The 25,862-nt window shown below is 53.7% G+C and overlaps 2 protein-coding genes and 1 long non-coding RNA gene across 8 annotated transcripts; 2 read left to right on the top strand and 1 right to left on the bottom strand.

Annotated features, from left to right (window-relative positions):
- Positions 1-234: 234 nt before the first annotated feature.
- Positions 235-3,714, bottom strand: TUFM (Tu translation elongation factor, mitochondrial). The gene is made up of 10 exons (XM_068524642.1): positions 3,550-3,714; positions 3,253-3,447; positions 2,614-2,780; positions 2,295-2,399; positions 2,038-2,202; positions 1,758-1,890; positions 1,570-1,674; positions 1,298-1,449; positions 1,089-1,208; positions 235-601 (listed from the first exon to the last, which is right to left on the bottom strand). Exons 1-10 carry the CDS (start codon positions 3,590-3,592, stop codon positions 428-430), a joined length of 1,359 nt encoding a protein of 452 aa, XP_068380743.1. The 5' UTR covers positions 3,593-3,714; the 3' UTR covers positions 235-427.
- Positions 3,715-3,997: 283 nt separating this feature from the next.
- On the top strand, positions 3,998-8,416 carry LOC137749972 (uncharacterized). The gene is made up of 3 exons (XR_011070335.1): positions 3,998-4,164; positions 6,997-7,128; positions 8,258-8,416. It is a non-coding gene; the product is annotated as an uncharacterized lncRNA (long non-coding RNA).
- Positions 8,417-13,402: 4,986 nt separating this feature from the next.
- Positions 13,403-21,741, top strand: SH2B1 (SH2B adaptor protein 1). Of its 6 annotated transcripts, none has more exons than XM_068524033.1 (9): positions 13,403-13,487; positions 15,645-16,672; positions 16,930-17,031; positions 17,257-17,348; positions 17,461-17,636; positions 19,283-19,486; positions 19,697-19,908; positions 20,049-20,220; positions 20,960-21,741. In XM_068524033.1, exons 2-9 carry the CDS (start codon positions 15,734-15,736, stop codon positions 21,334-21,336), a joined length of 2,274 nt encoding a protein of 757 aa, XP_068380134.1. In that variant the 5' UTR covers positions 13,403-13,487; positions 15,645-15,733; the 3' UTR covers positions 21,337-21,741. The 6 variants fall into 6 exon arrangements, with proteins under 6 accessions (XP_068380134.1, XP_068380132.1, XP_068380133.1 ...); XM_068524031.1 differs by lacking the exon at positions 13,403-13,487 and adding an exon at positions 13,597-13,676; XM_068524032.1 differs by lacking the exon at positions 13,403-13,487 and adding an exon at positions 13,723-15,296.
- The last annotated feature ends 4,121 nt before the right edge of the window (positions 21,742-25,862 follow it).

The raw sequence follows: 25,862 nt of genomic DNA, 5'->3' as shown, positions 1-25,862 counted from the left end.
TAGCTTTCAATCCTAATTTAGCTTCTCTGCCTTTCTCAAGTTGTCACAGCAGTGGTGACACCTTTAATAAGACAGGAGCTTTTCCACCCTGTACCATAGATGAACTCTTGAGGCTAGAGAGGTGAACTCAGTTCAAACGGCTCAGGGATCTCTCCCAAGCTATGTGTCCAGCTCCATTTTTATATTCCTCATCCTCTCCAGTGTGTACAAAGGACACAAGGCACACAAGCTAGCTTTCTATTCACAAAACAGTTTATTGACCTACCTCACCTGGCCAGCCACGTGGCCCTCTGGCCAGGGGAAGTGTCAGTCTAGCTGCAACTCGGCTGGGCTGCAGCCTCTGCCCTGAGAAGGGGGCACGAGAGGCAGGAGAGAACACTGGCCAGCACAGCCATGAACACAAGAGGGCCCCAGCAGAGGTCCAGACTCAGCTCCACTTGATGTTCTTGTCCTCCTCGGTCATGGCTGGTGTGTCAGTGACGAGGCCGGTGCCGATGGTCCGGTTGCCATCTCGCAGGGTGAAACGCTGGCCTTTTTCTAAGATCATTGGCTGCCGCAGGATTAGGGTGAGCTTCAGGTCCTCCCCGGGCATGGCAAGCTCCTGGAGGGCAGAGACAAGGACCACTCATGTTCTTCAGGGAGCCTCCATTCCCTATTTGTTTGCTACCAAGGAGGTTTTAACCTCCTTGGGAAAATGAAGCAGGGTGATGATTCCTTCTGGGGATACCTTCATCCCAGCTGTTAGGCACATGCAAACAGCATACGCAAAGGCAGGAAAGGACTGGTGATTAGTGTTTCTAACATTTTTCTGGAGAAAAAAATGTTTAGGGAATTTTGGGTTATACAAGTTTCTTAGTTACAGGGCTTCTCTGAGCCCTTATGTAAAATACACTGGAACTCTCAACCACAGGAACTCTTTTCTGGGAAATCTTTGTGGGTAAATGCTACCAAAGCTAAGGAATACTGGATGAGGACTCATTCCCCCTAAATCCACTGATCCAGGCCCTTCCGTCACCAGTTCCACCTGCATCATCAGCCAGCTTCTCTTTACGAGGGAAAAGTCCCCCACACTGTCATATACATCGTACCTTCCCTGGAGGCAGGACAGTCCGACAGGCCATGTCCCAAGTCAGGGAGAACATGACAGGCATGAAGTGGGATACAAAGGGCTTGTGGCGGCCACCCTCCTCCTTACTGAGGATGTACACCTGTGAGAGAAAACGAGGGTGGAGCTGGGCGTGGCTGGAAGCACCGAGCCTCTCCACGGTGCCTGCCCACCATCACAGGGAGCCCTCACCTGTGCCTCCACCTTCTGGTGGGGCTGGATGGAACCTGGCTTGGCCATGACCAGGCCACGCCTCAGGTCCTCCCGCTTCAAGCCGCGGACCAGGGCCCCAAGGTTGTCGCCTGCCTCTGCCCTCTCCAGGCTCTTGTGGAACATCTCAATGCCTAGGAGAGAGGAGAGAGGAGAGAGGAGGGAGAAGGGTGTGAGGCAGAGGGAAGGCACAAGGGGTCTGCGAGGGGAGGGGTCATCCTGGAGCCCCTGGGTCCCAAGGCTTCTTTCTGTACCTGTCACCACACTGCGAATATTCTTGCTATGTCCCAGGAATTCACACTCATCTCCCCTCTTCAAAATGCCACGCTCTAGTGTGCCTGTCACCACCGTGCCCCGGCCTGGGAGAAACAGGACAGGATATCAAGAACTCCGGGTGAAGCTTCTGTGAGGGGGAGGGAGTGCAAATAAGCAGGGTCCTCACCGGGGATAGAGTACACTGACTCTATAGGCAGCAGGAAAGGCTTCTCCAGGTCCCGGGTGGGCACTGTGATGTAAGTGTCCACAGCATCCAGCAGCTTCTGTACAGACTTCAAGCCTAGCTCAGGGTCACGTTGCTATGAGCGGGAGGTGACAGGACTCTGAAACTTCCATTCTGCTCCTCTTACGTGCCAAGAGCCAGTCCCCAGACTCAGAGCAGAGCTCTGACGCCCATCCAGCCCCAGCCCCAGCCAGCAGCAGCTCCTGCCCGACCCCGCCTTCACCTCAAGGGCGCAGAGGGCGGAGCCAACGATGATCGGAGTCTCCTCCCCTTTGTAGCCAAATTCAGTGAGCAGTTCCCTGATCTCCAGCTCAACCAGCTCCACCATCTCAGAGTCCTGCACAGCATCCGCCTTGTTCACATACACCACCACACGCTCTACTCCAATCTGTAGGTGGGCAAAGGCATAGAGATGGTGTCCTGAGTGGCCCAACGCCACTCCCCCCTTCCTCCTTCCACCCGTACCCAGGCTCTGGGTACCTGTTTGGCCAGTAGTAAGTGTTCTCGGGTCTGGGGCATGGGGCCATCGTTGGCTGCCACCACCAGGATGCAGCCGTCGAGGGGGGCTGTGCCTGTGATCATATTCTGGGGAGGGAGAGGAGAGGAGAGGAAACACTCAGTGTAGGTCAATGACCTCCTCAGCTCCCCAGCCACCTCCTTACCACCTGCTGTGACTGGCCAGGCCCACAAATCCATGATCTCAAAACCATACAGCTCAAGTATCTTAACCTCCTCCCCACAAGCCTAACATTTTTCCCGAGGGAGGGCAGTTCCAGGCCCTGTCCCCAGCAGCTCTCACCTTAACGTAGTCTGCATGACCGGGACAGTCCGTGTGGGCGTAGTGGCGGGCAGTGGTGCTGTACTCCACATGGGCGGCATTGATTGTGATACCTCGGGCTCGCTCCTCAGGGGCGTTGTCAATCTCCTCGTATTTCTTAAACTTGGCCCCACCTCCCTCGGCTAAAACTAACGGAAGGAAGAGAACACACGTTTCAGCTAAAGTTCCAGAGATAGAGGAGGGGCTCAGGCCACACCCCTGGGCCCCTCCTACCTAAACAAAGGACAGTCTGGGAGAAGTAAGCTTCCGAGACGCCCTCCTTCAACTCCTGGAGCAGAGGTAACTTCAGGTCAGAAAGAAAGGTTATAGGGCCTCAAGGGCCATCCCTGTGACTTTTCTAGGGTAACACCTCTGCTTACAGGGCACTCCCCAGGGCTGGAGGGAGGCCATTCGGGGTCCCCCAATTTATGCATCACAAACTTCTTCATGTCTACGGGAAATCTGTCTCCTGCATCTTGCAACCTACTGTCCGCCCGAGTTCTGGCGTCTGGGGTCACACTGAACACCTCTAGCAGCCTCTCCGCGGGCCCCACCTCCCTGGCTCCAGGTCCCGCCAGCAGAGCTGGCGCTGCCGGAAGCCTCCACCCCAACCCTGCTTACTTTTCGTGATGGCCGCGGTCAGTGTGGTCTTGCCGTGGTCTACATGGCCAATGGTACCCACGTTTACATGGGGCTTGTCGCGCACATAGATCTTCTTGGCCTCCACAGCCAGGCCGCGGCACAAGAGGGTCAATGCCGGGGCCTTCAGCGGCCGCAAAAGACCCATCAGCAGTGGGGTCGGGCCGGCGCCGAGACCTGCCGGGGCAGAGGCTTGGAGTCAGGGCGCGGGTCTGAGCCCGGCCGCTCCCGAAGACCCCACGTGAAACCGGGCCGCAATCGCCCTCCCCGCCCCCTCACCGCTGAAGAGGGGCGTCGCGCGCAGCAGGGTCGAGGCCGCCATTGTGGTCGTACTGGTGCCCGGACTAGTGTGTACCGGGCCCGGACTAGTGTGTACCGGGCACTGGCGGCGGCGTGTGCCGTAAGCAAAGGGCAACTGTGGATGGAAGTCGCTTCCGGCGGAAGTGAGGGCCGAGAGGGCAAGTCTGGGAGCTTCTAGCCCCCAATCTCTATGGCCCTGTCAACTTCCGGGCGCGGGACGTAAGACGTCCAGGAAGGTGCTGATGGCTCTCGGCTGGGTGAGGGTAGAGAAGGTTTCCAAGGCGCCCTCGGGCCTCGCGGGCTCAGGGCCCACGCAGTTCTCTCTGGTGGCGCCGGGGGGCGATGTGGAGCGTCCCACAGCGCACCTACGCCCCGGGGGCTCATGGGCGTTGTAGTTCCCAGGGCGGCGAGCTGTGCTGGCACTTAGCGTGGGAGGGTGAGGCCAGGTCTGGAGGCAAGGTCCCGTCCTCCTTGAGGCAGAAGCGGCTGTCCCAGCGTGGATGACTCCGGAACGTCCTGGCCCCGAACCCCCTGGAGTGCGACCCACTGCGCGGGTCTGGCGACAGATCTGGCGGCCGTGTGTCGCAGCTGGAGGTAGGACCAGGCCCTGCGGCCTGGCTGAGGAAGACCGTCCTGGGAATCTTTCGGGGGTGGGGCTCTAGTATTACCCATCTCTCCAATGAGCCTTTGTTTTCTTATCTGTAAAATGGGAATAGTAGTATCTACTTCATAGGGAGATGCTGACGTCTGGCTCTGAGAGGCAATGAGCTGGGCAAGAGACAGAAAAGGGCTCCAGAAGCCTCCAGGTCCCACAGTCTTTGACCCTCAAATACCCTCGCTCCTGGCTCACAGACTGCGGCGACAAAGTTTGCCGTCCACCCCTGTGGACCCTCAGCAGCCCAGAGAGTAATTCCCTCGATCGTCGTTCCACCCACCCAATTTTACAGATGACCAGGTGAGGGACAAACTTCTAGTGCCTTTAAGGGCAGCCTGAGTCTTTCTTGTTCCCGCTGTGTCCCTGGCTCCTACCACAGGGCGGGGCACTCAGTGAGTACTCAATAAATGTCTGTTGACTGAGTGAATGAGTGCAAGGATGACCTTTAACTTTCACATCCATCATCTCATCACCCTGGGATGATAATAGCAGCTGCTTAACCTTGATTAATGTTTCTGAAACTCATCAGAGCCTAAGACTCAATTGACGGTGTCTGTTTCAAATAGCTTCCTTAATTCCTCCCTTGGAGATTATGATTCAGTAGTGTCTGGGCATAGGCAAGGAAACTGTATTTATTTTTAACACACACAAACACCCTTGTTAAGCTCAGAGGAGTTTGGGAAACTCAGAATTAGAGACTTTTATGGATCAGACGTTGTGGAAATGCTTCATATTGGTTCACATTCAATGCTCCCAGTGTTATCGTCTGTAATAGGCGCCATTATTTACCTCATTTTAGCAATGAGAAAACTGAGCATAGGGTGATCAAGGAGCCCAACATGGCTAACCTCCAAAAGAGTGTGCACTTAGCCACTGCACTGTACTATAATTTAACTGTCATTTTACAATGAGAAACTTGCTAAGACTTCTGTCCTCCTGGCCCTCCAAACCCATCAGCTCTGCTTACGAAGGGTTGGTACAGTATAAAAGGGTTCTCTTTGTCCCCAGCCTGTACCTCAGTCACTCCTGGGAATTTCCTAAGACACTATTGGCCACCACCAAGATGTGAGATTTTGGGGGCTGGTACTTGAACTGATGCTTATTATTTTAGTGGTGCTATATTTATTTTAATGTGTATTAGTTTGACAGAAAGACTGGCATTGTAAATATTGAGTTGAAAAAATGAATCAATTTGAAAAACAATACTTGGTAGATAAAATGGGTGGTATGAATATATGGCAAATTTGGGGAGAGGTGAACATGAATGACTGAAATTTGCAAAACACAGTGCTCGGAAAAGAGTCCAAAGGGAGAGAGTTTCTTCTAAAGCTGTTGCGTGTAGCATTCTCTGTAATAGTCAGGAGTCTTGATTTACAGATAACAGAATTTACAGGGGCTGGTTTGAGAAGAGAGGGATTTGTTTAGAAGTGGTAGGCAGCTTGGGACTTCCCTGGTGATCCAGTGGTTAAGAATCTGCCTTCCAGTGCAAGGGACGCGGGTTCAATCCCTTGTCAGGGAACTAATATCACACATGCTACGGGGCAACTAAGCCCGCGTGCCACAACTACTGAGCCCACGCACCACAACTAGAGAGAAGCCCGCGTGCCGCAATGAAGAGCCCACTTGCCACAACAAAAGATCCCTCATGCTGCAACTAAGGGCCGATGCAGCCAAATAAACAAATAAATAAGTAACAAAAAAAAGTGGTAGGCAGCTTATAGACTTGTGGGGCAGGCTGCAGAAGTGGCTCCTAAGCCATAGAACTGATCTGATAAGAAAACCGCTGCTACTGCTGCTGCCACCAAACACTAAATGCCAGGACTTAGACTCATCTGTAACAGTGACTGCTTATGGCACTGAAGCCACTTTTGCATCAAGGAAGTGCCCTTCTCTCCTCTCCACCCCCAAAGCCAGGCAAATTCAAAGGCTCACATGGATGTGTCTGATTGGAGAAGTTTAGATCATCATATTTCAGTGCTCTTGTATCAGAGGAGGCTGCGGGATGTATTTTTCTAATTTTGTTGTAAGAACAAGACTGATAGCAGGGAACTTCTCCAGATGTCCAGCCATGCTTATGACCAGTATCACAGTGAAAGAGCAGAATGAATACAAATGCCCAGTACGTGGATACAGTAGCATAAATTTTGGCATAGCCACTAGATGAAATGTTGGGCTCAGGGTTGCAGAGACAAGAGCCAACCACCTGTGAAAATGCTTGTGAGCAGTGTTAAATGAAAGAAGTTTGGCCACTGTAAAAAAAAAATAGCAAGTGTACAAGGTGGGAGTGGGGACAAAGTGGAAAACAACTGTGATTTTAGGAGGCTGTAATTTGCTTGGAGAAGGAGAGATTTTTCTCGCAAACATTTCTTTTATGTGATTACAGTTAAAGGAGTTTTTTGTGCAGAATCTTGAACTCTTTAAAAAAGATGCTCTTGAAATCAAACAACCTTCTTGGTCTCCCCAGCAGTGCGTTCATTCTGCTCTATGACAGACACTTTGAGCTCCCACTTAACAATTATTTTTCCATCTTCCTGCAGTCAGGGCCCTGATTTTGTTCAGGTGGCCCTTTCCCCAGTTCCAGGAATAAATTCTGACAGAGCTAGCCCACTTCTGCTGGTCTTATTCTCCTTGCCAGGGGGTTTGTTTAGGGTTACGTGTGTGATTCCTTTGGGGCTAATGATTGGTAAGAGGCTATCTGCCTTGGGGAGGGCTTCCAGGAGAGGATCCCTCACTTTTAAGAAGGAGACACTGACGAGATGGACATCCTTCAGATTCTGGAAGTTGTTGGGTCTGGATGGGAAGCCTGGAACTACTGTGCCCATCATGCTCCCGGTCCATGATGAAGCCAAAATCCAGAAGAGGGCAAAGCGAAGAGGATCTTAGAAGTCTGGACTCCTCATGGTGTGAGATGACAAATGTCTTTATTGTTTAAGCCAGACTGTGTCAGAGTTGTCTCTTACTTGCAGCCAAATACACCCTAACAGATAAGTCTGCCTTACAACACTTGGTACCCTGAGACATATTTCTTGGTTTCACTTGTCTGAGACTGAGTGACTTGAGTAGGGCAAGCACTGGGCTTCCTTTATCTCCGTATACTCTGTGCCTGGCCACAGTAGGCCTCTGTGCATGTTTACACTTGAACTATATTAATGAGCCTTCCAAACCGAAGGGTGCTACCACTGTGATGCTATGAACCTAACATATCCAAAACCGGACACTCTGTATTCTCCCACACTCTCCTTACACATCTGAATAAATGGCACCACCTTTCTCCTTTCCCCTCATCGGACATCTATCCATTACCCAGTCCCACTTGTTTAAGTCTCAGTGTGACCACTTCTATCTCCACTGTCAATACTGTGGTTCAAACCAGGATCACCTCTCCCCTAGGTTACCTGATGACCTCTCCAATGGGTTTCCCAGCTTCTGTCCGTATTCTCAATACCTGTCAAATCCATCCTCCACACAGCAGCCAGGTCAATCTTTAAATATGATTCAGAAATGAATCCTCCCTCAATGACTCCTTATAACACTTAGAATAAAATCCAAGCTCCTGCTTTAATATGCGTGAACTGTATGGCAGGTGAATTATATCTCAATAAACCTACTATTAAAAAAAAAAATCCAGAGTCCTCCCTGTGGCCCACAAGATGCATGATCTGGCCTCTGCCCACCTCTTTGACCCCCATCTCAGTACTGTTTTCCTCTCTCTCCCAGCCACACTGGCCATCCTTCTGTTCCACAAACATCCACCATTGCTTCTACCTCAAGGTCTTTGCAGATGTTCTTCCCTCTCCCTGGAATGCTCTTCCCTGGAGATTTCCCCACAGCTTGTTCCTTCTCATCTTCCCACCTCAGATGTCATCTCTTCTGTCACTCTCGTATCAATGGTCCTCTTTAATTTTCTTCATAGCATCTAAATATCCAAAATTATCTTAGTAGTTTGCTTGTTTGTTGGGGTTTGGTTTTTTGTTTTTATTTTTTATTCTGTCTCACCAGCTCCTGACAGTAAGAACTTATTTTTCACTCTAGGAACAGTGCCTAATGCTTAGGTGAAGAAGTATTTGTTGAAGGAAGAATTTGTTGAATCATTTCAGTTGAGCATTCAGTTAAGCATTGTGTTGGGCTTAAGTTTCTCGATGTTTTCAATGGAAGGCAAATTTTGTATTCACATTCATTTAAAAAATAAAGGTGAGTCACTGTAACTTTTGGGGCTTCTGCTTTATTATCTATAAAATGGGGATGAGTGAAAAGGTTAAACCTTATGATCTCTAAGAGTTTTTGTAGCTCTAACTTCTAAAAGGAGGTGGGGTCTACTGTTATTGAAATAGGTTCTGGGGTGACCCACAACTTAGTGGCAAGGTGGGGACTAGGACCCAGAGCCTTGTTGTTGGTGTCACTCAACAGACTTATTGGAAGCTCAAGGGCATCCTTCACTCTTCCCCACCAGCCAGCCTGGCAGTGTCTCCTCAGAAATCTTTCTGGACATTCTCCTTGGAACTAACCTCACTGCACTGCCTTGGCCAGGTCAGCATCAGCCCTCTCCTGGACCACTGCACCCGTCTCCTCTCTGCATCCAGTCCTAGCCCTCCCATACTGGCCCTGGATGCCCTTCCAAACACAGAACTCTTATCACACTCATGTCACTCAGATGTGACTGGAGACATTCCAGTTGGAAACACTTTGTGAATGTCACACAAAAGCTCCTAAGTAAAAGGCACTTGAGAGGCAACCTAGGTGTGTTAGTCATGCGTGGCTTCCTAGAGGAGGCTACACTTTGAAGCCTGAAACCAGGGGGAGGAAGATTGGCAGAATTGGGGGAAATGGTGTGTGCGGTATCAGAGGCAGAACCTGAGTAAAGGTGGAGTTCTTCAGCTGTCAGAATGTTCTGATTGAGCAAAGCATGATTTGCTTGGAGGTAGGAGGTTCTGGTCAAAGCACCAAGGCTGAATTTGACATCCCAGAAAATAGGACAAAATAAGAGGAATTTCCATCTCTTGGGGTGGGGGAGGGTCAAGATGACCTCCAGAAGCCCACAAGCAACCACTTCCCCTTCAGCCAGAGACTCCAGTTTTCCTTTGAAGAGCCACGCCACCCTCTTCCATGCTCAGCCCATGGAGTTTGATTGGAGCTGAGCCCATCCCAACCTCAGGTGATGGGGCCGCGATCCAGTGTTTACCAATCAGCATAATCTATTCCTCATAGTCACAATTGTCTGTTCAGTGTTAGTATTTTGTTTCAACCCTCACTGGTGTACTGAAGTGCAGTTCTGGCACTGACTGCCCAGAGTTAGCACAGACCCCGCAAGTTAAGGGCTCACTCCTTCACAAGACTGCACCCACTTCAGATGCTACCTGCAAGTGGGGTCCCCCAGCCATCTCTACTTCTGGTCAACTGCCTACGGATCTGGGAGTTTCCCATGACCCCCGTCAGGTTTGATAATTTACTAGAACCACTCACAGAATGCAGGAAGGCACTGTACTTATGATTACAATTATGATTACATTTTATAATAAAGGATACAAGTCAGGAACAGCTAAATGAAGAGCTACGTAGGGAGAGGTCTGGGAGGGTCCACAGAGACATAGAATCAGGGCACATCACCCCCACCCCCCCGACACATCAGTGTATTCACCCACCAGGAAGCCCCACTGAGCTTCAGTGTCCAAAGTTTTATTAGGGGTTTCATTACTTAGGCATGGTTGCTTAAATCACTGTCATGTGACTGAACTCAATCTCCAAGTCCCCTCCCCTCCCTGTAGGTCAAACTGGCTCAAAATCCCAACCCTCTAATCACAAAGTTGGTGTTTCTGGAGAGCCCATCCTGAAGCTATGTAGGGACTTGCCATTAGCTTGTCAGCAGAAACTCAGGTGTGACCTAAGGGGCTCACGAATAACAGGCACATCTGTCACTGAGGAAATTCCAAGTATTTTAAAAGCTCTGTGCCAGGAACATGGGACAAAGACCAGACAAATTATTACACGATAGATAGGCATTGGGTGACCCAAGCTGAGCTGATGAGACACAACCCTATTGCACTTGCTGGAATTACTGGGAAAGCTATGATCTTTTTCTGCTGGGATTATGAAGCTGGCAGAATGTAAGCTTGGAATTCTGGTGGCCATCTTGCTATCTATGAGGGGAAAACCTGCCTGAGAAGGAAGACAGTCCAGAGGAAAGCAGAGCTAAGAGACAGAGAGCAAGTTCAGATGGACATTGTTTGAGCCTGTGGCTCCAGCCATGCCTAACATCATTCTACCTCTGATTTTTAAATTCTGTGAACCAATAAACTCCCTCTCTTTTCATGTTTAAACTACCTTAAATGGGGTGGGGAGGTGTTCCTATTACTTGTAAGTGAAAGCATCCTGAGTATTGCATCCCCTGTTCGTAAGGAGGAAGAAGTGTTTTCCCTTTCATATTAATACCTTGGCTTAACCTGGGCCCTAGATCCATCCTTCCCACCTTCCCCAAACTTCACTCCTTCAATTACCATCCTTTCTACTGGCTCCTTTCCCCTAGGACTTCAGACATAATCAGGTTTCCCTCAGGATTGAAACAAACGAGCAAACCTTTCCACCCTCTAAAATTGCAGCCCTCCATATCTCTCTCCTTCCCTTTTTGGCCAAACTGTAAGGCAGCTCTCAGCATTCCTCCTCCCACTTGTTCACCTTCCATTCACTCCTCAGTCCACTACCATTGGCTTCTGCTTCCTTTTCACTTCCCTAAAGATACTCTCAACAAAGTCACCAAGCAGTCTAAGTCAATGTATTCTATAGGAGACAATGGCAGTGCCCAGTAGCATGGATCCCTTTTTATCATTTGTGTGTGAAGTGTTTGCCCAATCCCCCCACACACCACACACACACACACACACACTGTATTCCCACACCCCCTGGTCTTTGGTGTGTGGTTTTTCTTCCACACAATTAGACCTTCCAGATTTTTTTTTTTTTTTTTTTTGAGTACTGTCCTCAGGCTACTGGAGTCTTTGCCTTGACGAAGTGCCTGAGAATTGACATCTCCCAGGGGAAGCCCTAGTCTACAGCTGAGGGATGTTGGTATATGAAAGGCCCAGCTCCCTTGTTTCTGGATAAATCTGAGGCACAACTTACATCCAGGGCTCCCTTGAGGAATCAAGCTGAACTACTCTCTTCCTGAGATCACATGTTTGCTTGGTTTCCTCTCCTGCTTCTCCCACTCCTTTACTAGTTTCTCCTGGTAGCACTTTTTAAATAAATCACTTGCACAAAAATTCTCATCTCAGAGTATGCTTCTGGAAAATCTTACCCAAGACAACATCTCAGCACTTTCTACTTCTCTTTCTTTACCTGCCTGTTAAATGTGGCTTTTCCCCCAGAATTAGGTTTCAGGCTCTCTTCTCTCTACACATATTACCGGGATAATCTCATTCACGTCCATGGCTTTAACCACTACTCATGTCTGATCACGACCACACTACTTTGTGCAGCTGGGGCTGTAGATCCATCTCTGCTGGACAGCTCCACCTAGTTGCCTACAGGCACCTCTTACACCAATACAGTAGTCATTAGGCACATGTGGCTATTTTAATTAATTAAAATGAAAACTTCGGTTCCGGTAATTCCCTGGCTGTCCAGTGGCTAGGACTCGACGCTTTCACTGCCATGGCCCGGGTTCAATCCCTGGTCAGGGAGCTAAGATCCTGCAAGCCGTGCAGCATGGCACAAAAAAAAAAAAAAAAAAAAAGAAAAGAAAAAGAAAGAAAACTTCAGTTCCTTAGTCACACTAGCCACATTTCAAGTGCTCAAAAGCTACATGTGGCTAGTGCCTACCAAACTAGGCAGTACTAATACAGAACACTTCAGTCATTGCAGAAAGTTTTATTGGACAGCTTAGACACATTTCCAAACCTAACCCATCATCACCGGCCCCTTACCTTTCTGTATTCCTCAACTTTTCTCTCTCCTGGACAAGGATGGGCCAACTACAGAGAAAGGGTATGTAAGGGTATCAGGGAGGAGGGGGGGTGATCACAGAACTAGAGGCCTTTCCATTGACATGTTTTCTGAACTGGAAGATGGAATTGACAAAGATGGTGATGAAGACCTTAACAAAGGCCATCTGGGAGCTGATGTTAATTTGGTTAGAACTGGGGTAGAGACGGGGACAAAGGCTGGTTAGGCCAGAACTTGCCCTTCCACCATGATTTTTTCCAACTCCATCCAGTAGCCTCAGCCTCGAACAAACATCCTTGTGTGAGTCAGGGCATTTATCCATCTCCAATCTCGTGGGTCACGAGGCCTTTGTGTTTCAGGATAAGCACATGATCCAAGCCAATCAGCTAAAGTCAGTTCTGGAAATTTTACTGCAAATCTCAGAAAAAAAGACATGCTCCTACGAGAGTTGCTAAGCTACTGGGACTTAAGTTTGGAGCTATGGAAATCCATTTTGCCACTAAGAGAGGCATGGGGAGAGCTCAGCCTAGAGCTGAACCGCAGGTTCCCAATATCTTTTGGCCCTTTTATTCAGCTGTTCCTGAAGAAGCTTGATCCATTCTTTTTAATGGCTTGAGCCAAAAGATTCCCTTATTGCTTAGGCCAGTTGGAGCTGGGTCAGTGAGAGACCTGATTGATAAGGATCTCATAGTGCTCATGATTTCGACTGCCCTCTACTACACCTTAATGAGTCTCAATTTCTATACCTGGCCTTGATGTCTCCTCAGCTCCAGACTGTATGTCCACCTACCTCCTGACGTCCCACAGACATGCCCAAAACTGACCTCATTATTCCTGCCCCCCCCAACCTTTATTTCCCAGTTCAGAGCTGGAACCTCCTAGAACCTCCAGTACTTTCCTCAGAGAAGCCAAGGTCGTTAAGTTCAGGCTCCGCCTCCTCGCAGGGCCTCACCAAGGTCACCCGCATCTTCCCTCCCCCAGCTCTTTGCGGGGCGGTGTCCTCGAACCCCTCTGCAGCCCGGCTGGGCGCTCTAGGCTACAGCAGGCCCTTCAAAAAGCCTTCTCAACTCGCTGGTTTCCGGTACCGGTGGCTCCTCTAGCCTTCATCAGGGCCTCGGGATTCTATTCCCCTAAGGTGCCTTCTCTATGGTTGACTGCGCCCTACGGTCCCGACTTTCCTCTGGGAGGACGCTCTGGTGGGACCCAACCCCTTCCTATGGCTGCTTCTGCGGTCCCTTTTAGGCGCAACTGGAGAAGTCACTGAGCCCTCCGAGACTCCCACCTTCTCAGCTCTGGAAGGGTGGCACGGAGTGGGAGGATGGCGGAAGTGAGTGTGAACGTGCCCTTCCTTCTCCTCTTTCTTCTCTATGGTCACTTCCTTCGGTGACGGGAAAAAGGGGGTCCCGGCGCCTGCGCAGAACCGGGCTGGGAGCTAGTCGCGGAGGGGGGGTGGGGGTGGGGCAGGGAGCGGGAGCTGCTGCCGCCGCCGGAGCTAACCGCGGGGACCGAGATGCAGGTGGGACCGGAACCGGAACCCCCCTCTTCAAGTCCCTCTTCCCTCTCCGCGACCCGGCCCCGGCGCCTGCGAGGAGCCTTGGGTGGGGGCGGGCGTGGGGGGCTAGAGGCAGGAGGGGCGCCCGGCCCCGGAGAGTGCAGCAGAGCGGGCTGCTTCCCTGGAGGCTGCGGCCCCGGGGAATGGGCGGGTAGAGGGTGTCCAGGGAGGAGGGTCGGGTCGGAGTGGGTTGACCACCGGGTCCGGAGGGGGGTCCGAGCCAGAGCGGAGCCTGCACCCTCCACCACCCGCCCTTCGGGAAATATCAGAACTGAGCCGAGAGGCAGGTGCACTGGGAAAAGGTGCCTGAGTCCTGCTTGGCAGAAGAGAAACTGAGTCACCAGCTCAGGAACCGCAGGGTCAGCGGGCCTGAAGGGGGCTGGGTCTGCCTGTGGTGCAGAGGGTTGGGTCGGCCGGCGTGAGCTGAGGTGGCCTCTGCTTGGAGATTGGTCTCTCTGCTGTGTCTGCACCTCTTGGCTCGGTTCCCGCGTGCTCCATGACTCTTTTATCTCCTGGCGTCTTCTCGTTGGTTTGGAATTGTCCCTACGGTTGGAGCCATCTGAGTGTGTAGGGTCTAGGTCAAGGAGAAAGGGGAGGGGGCGCTGACCGCGGGTCTGAGCAGGAGTCTCGGGTTTGGGGAGATTTGCCTGAACTGCTTTCACCCCATTCTTGGTGCCAGTCATCTTCCAATATAATATGGGGGAGGAACACTAACAGAAGAGCCATGGGTTGTAAATTCCATGCCCAGCTCTGCCGCTTGCTAGTTGTAAGACGTTGGGAAGGCTCTTCCCTTCGCTGATTTCTCTTTGAGAAAATTGGAACCCATAAAGATAGTAATAACGGCAAGTCATTTATTGTGTGCTTACTTTGTGTCAAGCAGGGACATGTTCTGTTTAATTCTCCCAACAATTTTAGGGGTTAGGGATCATTAGCTCTGTTTTATAGATACGAAAACTGAAGCTCGGAGAGGACATGTAATTTGTTCACGATCACACAGCTAATAGGTGGCAGAGATGGAATTTCATCCTAAGCCTAACTCCAGAACCTATGGCCTTAACCATCAGGCTAACCAGCCTTTAGGGCACGCTCCCCTGTGAGAGAAGAGGGAGGTGAAAAATCCAAGGCCCCAGCTCGCTGTTATATTTTATTTACTTCGTGGCCAGCAGAGACTTGCCCAGACCCAACCCACAGTCTGTCCTCACCTGGTGCTGCTGCCTCTGGGCCCCCGCCTGGAGGGGCACCAAAGAAGTGGGCTCTGGGCATTCCAAGCCTCCTTGACACAGTGCTTGGGTGCTGGGCCCTGGGGTCGGCTTTCAAGACAGTTGTTTGAATCCGTTGTCCATCCATCCTCCTTAACGAGCAGCCTCCCTTCTCAGAGATGGACCTCGGGATGCATGAGGGAGGGTCTCTAAGCTCTGCAGGCCTAGTTCCCCTGAGAGCTGGGGCAGTGAGGGGCGGTGACTGAGGCTGGTGCAGTCAGGACTGTGCGGTGGGAAAAACAGTAGACTTGGAGTTCTGAAACTTTTTCTGAGCTTCGGGTTCCTCATCTATTACAGAGGTTGTTAAAACCTCTCACAGGGAAAGGTAAGAATGGCACATGGGAGGCACGTAATAAATATTGAAGGATGGTTTTAGAGAAGGGAGGTGACGTGGAAAAGAGTCCCTTTTAGAGGAAGGTGCTGCACAGCCGTCCACCACTCCTGGAGCTGAAGCCAGGGAGAGTGGACTGGGGAGGCAGCAGGGTGGGTGCAGGCTAGACCTGGGGGTGGTGGGGCATGAGGATCTGGGGAAGGGAAGGGTGGCAGCGTGGTGTTCATCCCCGTTGCTCTCTTGAGGAGTCTAGACCAGAGGAGGGCGTCTGGCTCGGGGTGGGGCTCTGGCCCCGGTCCCACCTCAGCAGTGACTCGATGTATGTGCCTCTTCCTTCTGCAGCTGCTGCCGCTCACCCTGTGTCTTCTGGCCGCTTCCCTCTTTGCTGCCCCTCCCCACAGGCTCCCCCTCTCCACCTCCTGGGGGCCATCATGAATGGTGCCCCTTCCCCGGAGGATGGGGCCTCGCCCTCCCCTCCCCCCTTGCCCCCACCCCCTCCCCCGAGTTGGCGGGAGTTCTGCGAGTCCCACGCCCGGGCGGCTGCCCTGGATTTTGCCCGCCGTTTTCGCCTCTACCTGGCCTCCCACCCCCAATACGCAGGGCCTGGGGCCGAGGCTGCCTTCTCCCGCCGTTTTGCTGAGCTCTTCCTGCAGCACTTTGAAGCCGAGGTGGCCCGGGCCTCCGGCTCCCTCTCGCCACCCATCCTGGCTCCTCTGAGTCCTGGTGTGGAGATCCCGCCACAGGACCTGTCCCTTGAGAGCTGCAGGGTGGGCGGGCCCCTGGCTGTGCTGGGCCCTTCTCGATCATCTGAGGACCTGGCCGGCCCCCTCCCTTCCTCAGTCTCTTCCTCTTCTACAACCTCCTCGAAGCCGAAGCTAAAGAAACGCTTCTCCCTCCGCTCAGTGGGTCGCTCGGTCCGCGGTTCAGTCCGCGGCATCCTGCAGTGGCGGGGGACTGTTGACCCTCCCTCCCCAGCGGGGCCCCTAGAGACCTCATCAGGCCCCCCAGTGTTAGGTGGAAACAGCAATTCCAACTCCTCTGGCGGGGCTGGGACCATTGGTAGGGGACTGGTTAGTGATGGAACATCCCCTGGGGACAGATGGACTCACCGTTTTGAGAGGCTGAGACTCAGTCGGGGAGGGGGGACCTTGAAGGATGGAGGAGGCGTGGTGCAGAGGGAAGAGCTGCTGAGTTTCATGGGGGCTGAAGAGGCAGCCCCTGACCCAGCTGGAGTGGGCCGGGGAGGAGGGGCAGCGGGGCCTACCTCAGGGGGAGGAGGGCAACCTCAGTGGCAGAAGTGTCGCTTGCTGCTTCGAAGTGAAGGAGAAGGAGGAGGAGGAAGTCGTCTGGAGTTCTTTGTACCACCCAAGGTGAGGACCAGAGGAGGAGGGTGGGTGACTGGGAGCGAGGGATTGAGTTCTGGGGACGTGGCCGACATACCTGGCTTTGCTTACTTGGATTTTTAAAGCTAGCTCCTGACTCTGGGCTCCTAGCGTGGGCAGGACAGAGAAAGTAGTGTTATTTGTCTAACTCCCTCGGGGTGTGGAAGGAAAGATGAATCTCGAGGGAAAGGAAAGCTGGTCTCTGCGCACCAAAAATCTGGATCTTGTTCTCTCTCCTGACTTAGGCGTCTCGGCCTCGACTTAGCATTCCCTGCTCTACGATCACCGATGTGCGGACAACCACAGCCCTGGAGATGCCTGACCGGGAGAACACGTTTGTGGTTAAGGTAGGAGCCCTGGGCTCCCCTGTCCACTCGGAGCACTCTTAGCACATTGAAGCAAGGGATACTGATGCAAGGAGGGGCACATGTGCCAGGTACCTTGACGGTGTGTCCCCTGGGGCGGCAGCTTTTCTGGGACGGGCGAGAGGGAGGACGTTCCCGTTCCTGTTGGGGGTGAATTAAGGCCTCGAGACCTGGGAGTGGCCTGTGGGCCTCCTCTTGTCCCCATAGGTGGAAGGCCCCTCGGAGTATATCCTGGAGACAGCTGATGCTCTACACGTGAAGGCCTGGGTGTCTGACATCCAAGAATGCCTGAGCCCAGGGTGAGGAGCCCGTCTTCTGTCACTGAGGGGACCAGGGGGTGAGGGCGCTGAGCAGCCTTTTGCTTCTCCCCTGGTGACTTTCCTCCCAGCACCATTCTCCCTGTCTCTGCAGACCCTGCCCTGCTACCAGTCCCCGCCCCATGACCCTCCCCCTAGCCCCTGGGACCTCATTCCTGACAAGGGAGAACACAGACAGCCTGGAGCTGCCCTGCCTGAATCACTCGGAGAGTCTGCCCAGCCAGGGGCTGCTGCTGGGGCCCAGCGAGAGCAGCGACCGCCTTTCGCAGGGTAAGGGTGGAGCCTTAGAGAGCTGTGAACCTTGGGACCCGCCACGCAAGAACCCCGGCCATCAGGCCCAGGCCCTCTCTCCAGGCTCTGCTGTGCACCCCATGCCTGCTCCTCAGCTGCCACGACCAAATGTCTGACTTTTGTCCCCGAACGTGCCTGACCACAGTTCACAGTTTAGAACCATCACCATCAACAGCCCCACACGAGCTGCAGGCCGCTTCTCTCCAGCCTTCTATGCCCGGCCTTGTCCCCTTTTCTGTAAGCCTGTGCTGGCCACCACTCTGGCTGGAGGTAACGGTTCTCTTCTCCAGAGCTTCCAGAACGCTCTGTACATATCTTTGTTTTGTTCTTACTCTGCATCTCTCTGCGCATGTTGACGGTACTAGATTTTCTTTTGACTCCCTACTTTTAAACACACGTGTATGCTATCCACATACATAAACACACAAAGATGTGTCTACCTGGCCCCAGCTCACCTTTCTAGACTCCACTACACCCTTTTTTTCGGATCCTCCATTCTGAGCTTCAGTTTCACTGTGCCTAGCACACAGGCTGTATGCAATGAGTAAACAAATGAATTAAAGACTGTTAAGAGCCAGAACGGACCTTACAGGTCGTCCATTCCAATGTCCTCGTTTCTCAGGCAGCTAAGAGCAGAGAGGAGAAATGGCATTTCTGAGGTCATCCGAGAGTCACTGACAAAGACAGCAGCTATGCCAACTTGTTGCCTGAGCCATGGCACTCTGCACTCCGCATATTCCCATCCTCTGAGCACTGATTATGTACGATGTGCCTGTAGGCTCATGCCTGCTGCTTAGCAGACATTCAGGAGCGCCCTAGTACATCCTTGACCCTCTGCTAGGCTCTGGGGCAGGATGAGGAGCTCAGAGCTGCCTCGTGGGCTCACATTCTAGCTGAGTTGGCAAGACATCACTCCCTCTAAAAAGCAGGACTCCCAAATGGAGACCCTGTGCTTAGTGTCCTCTGAGCGGCACCAGCAAGAAGCCTCGGGAGCTCAGAGGAGGAGGAGAATCATGGGAGGTGGGATAGATGGGGAATTCTATACAGGCGAGGTGAGAAAAGAACATGGCTTGGAGAAGCTAGGAGAGCAGAGACCTGAGATGGGGAGAGCCCCGGAGAGCTGGAAGAATTAGACGGGATAATTGGGTTAAAGCGGAGGACACAAGAATACAAGTTATCTGAAGATCAGGTTGGTTAGGTTGGGGGGATTCACAGCAGGAGAATCTTTGATGCCTCTCAGAGTTGGAGGTTTTGTCCTGCAGGCAAAAAAGGACCCCTTTTTAACGTGAAAATATTTGAGGGATTCTACCCACCGCCATCCCCACCTCTGCGACTATAGCTGTAATTTCACCTGTTGATTCAGAAGAGATGTAGGCACATTAGGATTCTAGGACCTTGTTGGAATAACTGCAGTCCTTTAGCAATGCGTAAAGCATAAGTTAGGAGTCATTGATGAAAACCATTAGGGCTCAGTGCCTGAGGAAAGATTCAGCATTTCAGCCAGCTGACCACCAGTGTACCCAGGGTAACCTGGCTGGTGGGGAAGTGGGCCCAAGCAGACCAATCCTCCCAAAGAGTAGCTTCTCGAGCTCTCAATTTTGCCCTCCTCCTTTTTTTTTTTCCAGGGGCATATGGGGGCCTCTCAGACCGCCCCTCAGCGTCCATCTCCCCCAGTTCTGCCTCCATTGCCGCCTCCCATTTTGACTCAATGGAACTGCTTCCCCCAGAGTTGCCCCCCCGTATCCCCATTGAAGAGGGACCCCCAGCAGGGACAGTTCATCCCCTCTCGGCCCCCTACCCACCCCTGGACACTCCGGAAACAGCCACAGGTACCAGAGGTGTGAGTGTGTGTCTGCCTCCAAGCCTGGTTGACCACCTGCCAGAAACTCTTGTCTTGGGATCTTGAGGGATCTGACCTGGGGGGCTGGTGGGGGAACGGAGGAGGCGTGACATATGAGGGGAAAGCAAGGCTTTTCATCTCCCAGGATGAGGGAGGCTTCCCTGACACCTCAGTTTCCTTTCCTCTCTCTTTCCTGAAGGGTCGTTACTGTTCCAGGGAGAGCCAGAGGGAGGTGAGGGGGATCAGCCCCTCTCAGGGTATCCTTGGTTCCACGGGATGCTCTCTCGACTCAAGGCCGCCCAGCTAGTGCTGGCTGGAGGTACCGGCTCCCATGGCGTTTTCCTGGTACGTCAGAGTGAAACGAGACGGGGTGAATATGTCCTCACTTTCAACTTCCAGGGCAAGGCCAAGGTGAGTGACTGAGGAGAAGGCTCCGTGGTAGGCAGTGGGCCTGCGGGTAGAGTGGGGAACGCTGCCATCAGGGGAGAAGGGTTCTGTGACTGGCGGGGTTCGGGCTCCTGCTTTATTTACCGCACTCATCCCGCCCTCAGCACCTGCGCCTCTCGCTGAATGAGGAAGGTCAGTGCCGGGTTCAGCACCTGTGGTTCCAGTCCATTTTTGATATGCTCGAGCATTTCCGGATGCACCCCATCCCTCTGGAGTCTGGAGGCTCCAGTGACGTTGTCCTTGTCAGCTATGTCGTGTCCTCCCAGCGACAGCAGGGTGAGCAGAGCAGGTCTGCAGGGGAGGAGGTGCCCGTGCACCCAAGAAGTGAGGAGGTGTGTGTGCCAGAAAGACGGGGCGGGGGGCTTGAGGAGGAGAGGCTTTGTCAGGGAGAGAGGGCTAGAGAAGTTTCCTGTGTGTTGGGTTTCTCGGGGAGAGGAGTACACGGGGATGTAGGAAGGCAGGGGGCTCCGTGCTGGAGCCGGGAGGAAGTGGAGAGCTGGGTTGGCGCATTCCCATTCCATCGGACCCTCTGTTCCATCGTTTGTCTGTCTCCTAGATCCATCCTCCCTGGCCTTGTCTTTGCCCTTCATCACAACCTTGCCTTGGGCCTGCCCTTCTTGGGGGTGCTCGGTCTGATCCCCCACCCTCCTCCCTTGATGTCTGATGTCCCTGTCTGATCTCTCCCTTTTCCCCACCCCAACGTCCCATCTGTCCCCACGTTACCCCTCCCCCCCAGGCCGGGAGCAGGCCGGGAGCCATGCAGGGGTGTGCGAGGGAGATCGATGCTACCCCGATGCCTCCTCCACCCTCATGCCCTTCGGAGCGAGTGACTGTGTGTAAGTGTGGTCCTCCTCTCACCGCCGCCCATGATCCATCTTCCATGGATGGGGGTTGCTCAGGAGATGGGATACGGGGGAGATAGCACATGGCTCCTGGGGGGATGAGTGAAGGGGAGGCTGCTACAAGAGCTTGCCTCCCTCCACAATCAGTCTGTCTTCTTACCATTCCTATCCAGAACCGAGCACCTCCCATGACCCACCCCAGCCCCCTGAACCCCCTTCATGGACAGATCCCCCACATCCTGGGGCAGAAGAGGCGTCGGGGGCGCCAGAAGTGGCGGCAGCAACAGCCGCAGCAGCCAAAGAGAGGCAAGAGAAAGAGAAAGCGGGCAGTGGAGGGGTCCAGGAAGAGCTGGTCCCCGTGGTTGAGCTGGTCCCCGTGGTTGAAATGGAAGAGGCCGTAGCACCAGGCACGGAGGCCCAGGGAGGCGCTGGAGCTGGTGCGGCCCCCGGGGTAACCCTGATGGTGCAGTTCCAGCAGTTACCACTAGGGGGCGATGGAGAAGAAGGGGGCCATCCCAGAGCCATAAATAACCAGTACTCCTTCGTGTGAGATACCCTACCCCACCCTTTCTCCACTCTTCTTGCTCCCCAGCCCTCAGTTCGTGAGATTGGGGCTGGGCAGGGACATAGAGGAGCAGTGGGAATCCCCTCCCCACATGCTTCCTGACCCTTGACGGCTAAGGGCATATATGTTGGTACAAAAAGGTTCAAGAGCCCTGCTAACTCCCCAGTTCATACACTACAGGTGCCCCGTCCCCTGGGCAGGGGATTCAGGCTCCATTACCTCCCCAAGGGGCTCTTATGGTCAGCCCCATCCCTGGGGGCCATTTCCCCATTAACCACTCCTCAGCCCAAGGAAGGGTGAGGGGGAAGGGCTGTCAGTTATATTAAGGTGGTTGTTCTTGTTGTTTTAAACAAAATGGAGAAGCATAAATAAATAAAAGGGTTTATCTCAGTTCCATCGTGATGGCTGTGGCCAGTTTTTGCGGTGGGGACTGGGACCGGTGGGTCAGGAAGGTAGCCCACTCAGTGTTGCGAGCTCCAGAGCTGAGAGACTGGAGGCCTGTGTCAGGTTGAGTCCCTGTTGCTCTCCAGACCTGTGCTTTCGGCCCATCACTCCTCTGGGGGCTGTCGTGTTTCTTGAGCGGTAAGTGCAGAGCCAAACGGTGCTTCTCGGGGTCTCCAGCCAAGTTCTCTTAATGGGACAGGACAGTGAACGGCAGGATTGATGACCTCCAAGGAGCCTTCCTGCTCTGAATTCTTCAGTTAAGGCTTCCTACCCTAGGGAGAAAGCAGGCCGAGAGAGATTGTAGGGGGGCTGGGCTGGGGGCACAGTGGCTGTGTTGGGAGAGATTTAATGTGGCAGCCAGAGGGACCCAAGGGCAGGCTGACTGCCCCCCTTCTCAGAGCCAAGCTGGGAAGCTGCCAGATAGATGATAAAGAGTGCTGGCTTCCACTCCTGCCTTTGCTTCTCATTTGCTGTGTGGCCTGGGCAAGGTGTAGCCTCTCCAGGCCTCAATATCCTCATCTGTAAAATGGGAAGTTTCATCTAGGTTGGAGCTGCTGACATGATTTGCTTGGCCTGGACAATGTTTCCATTGGAATTTCACATAAAAGTTCAGATTACTGGCTTCTCTTGAAAATTAGAAGATCCAGCCTCACATGGTACCCACCTTCTACATCTGCTCCATCCCCACCAGCCCACTTCACTCACATGATGTGCCTAGCTAGGCCTGTGAGCATTTGAGTTTGCAACATCTCCTCCTCCTCCCTGTGCCTCCCCCCCCCATTAAACCCAGGCTCTCCTCTCTGGACTGAATTGCGACTGTGCCCTCCTCCAACCGAGGGCACGCCTGGGCTTCCCAGCTCTGTGGGTGCCAACAAGGAGGGGCCGGGTTCTGAAGAATCCCACCTGTTTTGTTGGCCCTCTCCCTTCCCCACCTCCATCCAGCTCTGCCTCTTACCACTCTGCCTCACTTTCCTTCCTGGGCAGTGTGGAGTCTACACTTCCATGCCCCTCAGCCTCTGCCCCCACCCCCAGGAGGCCCTATGACCATGCTTATGACCTTGCTATTCTGGGCCTTGCGTCCTGTTGGGAGATGGACAGGAGACAGCTGGCCTCACAGGCCACCCAGCCTGGGGGCTAGATGGGGGAAGCCTGCTGTCTCTCCTGGTTTTGTCTAATCCCTGGGGCTACCCCAAACCTTGGCCCCAGGAGACTGGGGATAGGATTCGCCTTGCAAAGGGAGGGGGATGGTTTGGGGATCTGGATGCTGTGTTCTCAAAGTGAGATGGCGAGCGAAGGCTGTGGCGCCCCAGGGTAAGCAGGACCTGATCCTCTCCTAATCTAGCAGCAACTGGTGCTGCGAGGCTCCCCCCTCCCCCTAAACCCTGCCAGCCCTCAGGGACTTGCCTTCTGAAGATGTGCGGGGGAAGGGCACAAGGGCCTCCTCACCGAACCCCCAAGATTTGCATGTCTTGACTGGAGGAGCCTAAGACACTTTCCTTCTAAGCCTGTCTATGGATGGTTCAGCTGAAGTTCGGAACTGGTCGGGGATCGAGCGGGCTCTATCTCTGTGTCCTTCAGAACTACGCCTCTCCCATTCTCAGCTTCAGTGCCCAGGAGGGGATGAACTCCTTCCACCTCTGGGCCTGGAGACCCTAGATGAGGGCTCCAAGAGAGCACGCGCCTCCATCCCAGTTCACACCCAGCCTTCCTGATGGTGATCCTTTGACAGCTCTTGGCTGGTGGCTTTCCCTCTCTGGCTTCAGTTTCCCCTCTAGGAAGCTGGGGGAGGCAGAAATGAATAACCTTACAGGGCCCTGTTGGCAGCAGTGCCCTGTAAAGCCTGCCTCCTTTCCTCGGCCTCATGCTCTCCAGTCCCTTGAAGCCGAGATCTGTCCAGTCTTCTCCCCCTTCTCCATGTTTGGGCATTCCTGCTCCTTTAAGACAGTGCCCCTGTCACTCCTCTAGGTGGTGGCGGGGAGAAGCCAGCCACCACCAAAAGGCTTGGCAGATGCTGAGCCTGACTCTGTCCTAAGAAGGTGGGTGCTGGGCCAGGTGGAGGATGTGACCTCCAACACCTCACACCGTTGTCTGAGCCCTCACACCCGCACATCGCAGCAGGATTCTGCTTCAGGGAGGGGTTTGTTGGACCCATGAAAAGGGAGAGAGAAGGAGCGCCGTGTCCTCAACTCACCCGAAAGGCCGCCCTCCCCCAGGTCCAGGCAGAGGAAAGGATGGGTATGGGGGGCTAAATCCTCCAGTGCCATCCACCCCTGCTGGCCTACCCACCCCCCAAAAGTGGGGCTTCCCTTTCCTTTGCCCCCCGTCTCCTGTGCCATTGTCTGCTTAGGAACTTGAGTGCCAGACGGCGAAGCGACCTTGAGAACCCTTTCAGGGGCCTATACCCCTCACTGTTCATTTCAGGAAACTGAGGCCTAGATGGAGGAAGGACTTGAGGCCAAGGCCATAAGCCTGCTTCCCCTCACTGACCTCTCACCATTCTCTCATTCAGCCTTTCTCCTCTCTGCCCTCCTTTCCTCCCCTGCCCACACCCCATGCTACCCTCTTGTCTGTTCCTCCCGCAGCTGGTAGTAACCAAGAGACGCCCCTATCCCAGAGCAGGGATGGGGGTGGGGTGTTCAGAGCAGCTGCTTCTCTGAGGAAGCTGATACTGAGGCCAGCCGCTCAGCAACAGCTTGTGGCTTTGCACCCAGCCCTGGGCCCCCACCCACCTGGCTGCCGCATGCCAGCTCCCTGCTGTCCCTTTTCCCCACTGCTCCTCAGACTTCCCTCTGACCCTGGCAGCCCTGTCTCTATTCCCCTAGCTATGACTGTCCTTATTTCCCCTAGACCTGTCCCCATCAATCTGCCCGCCGTCCATTCCTTTGGTCTGGAGCCTCTGCTTTATCCAGCTTCCCCGAGCCCCTTCCCTTAATGTCCCTTCCCTCAGCCCTCTGCCGACAGGGTGTGCCTGAGCACACAGCTCCGATCCTCACTCCCTTTGAGGACAGCTACTTCAGGGCCAGGGCGGAGTGCAACCACACGCCACGTGGGGTCTGCCATGGAAACCCCGTGGGTTAAAGAGAGCATGGTGTGGGATGAGGTGACCCTTATTCCATGACTTGGGGTGACCCCTGCCCCCATTCTGAAACATTGATCCCTCTCCCTCTGCCATCAGCACATTCTGTAGGCTCTTGGGTTACCCGGCTGCCTGGGTATCCCATTTTCTTGGTGGGGGGGATTCCCTGTCAGGGATGCGGGGCCCTGAAGGCTCTGTTCCCAGTGGCTGAGTTAGAGCGATGGGGAGGGGGGGTTTAGGGGAGAGACAGGCAGTCCTGGCTTTGCTCACCAGGGCCTGGACACTAAATCCCTTGTTGATGGCTGCGGCATCCCCTCCCTAGGGTAGGGTTACCATCTTCTGCCCTGTCCCCTTGACCCTCTTCCCTCCCTACTTCCCCTTGTCCCTCTAGAGCCACTTCCTCTCGCCCCCAAGGGATGTTCTCCCCCTTTTCAATCCCCTGAGGGTTGGAGTATCTCTGCTGCCCTTTCAACAAGCTAAGTGAGAAAGGAGGAGACTGGGGCAGTAGAAACAGGCAGGTTCAGGGGGATGAGACGAGAAGGGGACACAAGGAAAGGGAACGGTGAAGGCCTGAGAGGAGAAGTGGGCTTAAGGGAAGAACTGGAAGGGGTGAGGTTGGAACAGGAAATTCAGTGCGGCTGAAGAAGTCGAGGCAATTGGGGGAGGGCTCAGTAGCAGGAGACAGAAAGTGAAGTCTCTCTCTGCCCCCCCTTCCCTGGGGCTGGGGCCACCTTAGCTTCCCTCATGAGTGACATCTCAGGCTGCAGCCCCACTGTTCCCCCTCTGTCAGCAGAAATCTCTCTCTCTTCTGACCCCTCCTGCTAGAGTCTCAGCCAGCCAATCCCTGATCTGGGGGAGGGGGGAGCCGGGCCCCCCCCACTCCCTCATAAGGACCAGCTGGGGGCTGGGGCAGGTGGCTGGCTGCTGCAAGTGGAACGGGGGTCAGAGCTTCGTGGAGGGAAGAATAACTTGGGGGGGCAGGAGAGAAAAA

The sequence above is a fragment of the Eschrichtius robustus genome, chromosome 16 (genome assembly GCF_028021215.1).
Source record: "Eschrichtius robustus isolate mEscRob2 chromosome 16, mEscRob2.pri, whole genome shotgun sequence".
NCBI classification, from domain to species: domain Eukaryota; kingdom Metazoa; phylum Chordata; class Mammalia; order Artiodactyla; family Eschrichtiidae; genus Eschrichtius; species Eschrichtius robustus.
Note: the sequence above shows the minus strand (reverse complement) of the source record. Positions and strands in the feature narration are given on the sequence as shown.

Bases quoted from the DNA above. Each gene is read 5' to 3' on its own strand.
- TUFM (XM_068524642.1), bottom strand. From the start codon at position 3,592: ATGGCGGCCTCGACCCTGCTGCGCGCGACGCCCCTCTTCAGCG. The intron at 3,448-3,549 runs GTGAGGGGGCGG...CTGCCCCGGCAG, and splicing joins CGCGACGCCCCTCTTCAGCG to GTCTCGGCGCCGGCCCGACC. The intron at 1,450-1,569 runs GTACAGAAAGAA...CCTCTCTCCTAG, and splicing joins TATTCGCAGTGTGGTGACAG to GCATTGAGATGTTCCACAAG.
- SH2B1 (XM_068524029.1), top strand. From the start codon at position 15,488: ATGAGGATCTGGGGAAGGGAAGGGTGGCAGCGTGGTGTTCATCCCCGT. The intron at 19,909-20,048 runs GTGAGTGACTGA...TCCCGCCCTCAG, and splicing joins ACTTCCAGGGCAAGGCCAAG to CACCTGCGCCTCTCGCTGAA. The intron at 20,221-20,959 runs GTGAGCAGAGCA...ATTCCTATCCAG, and splicing joins GTCCTCCCAGCGACAGCAGG to AACCGAGCACCTCCCATGAC.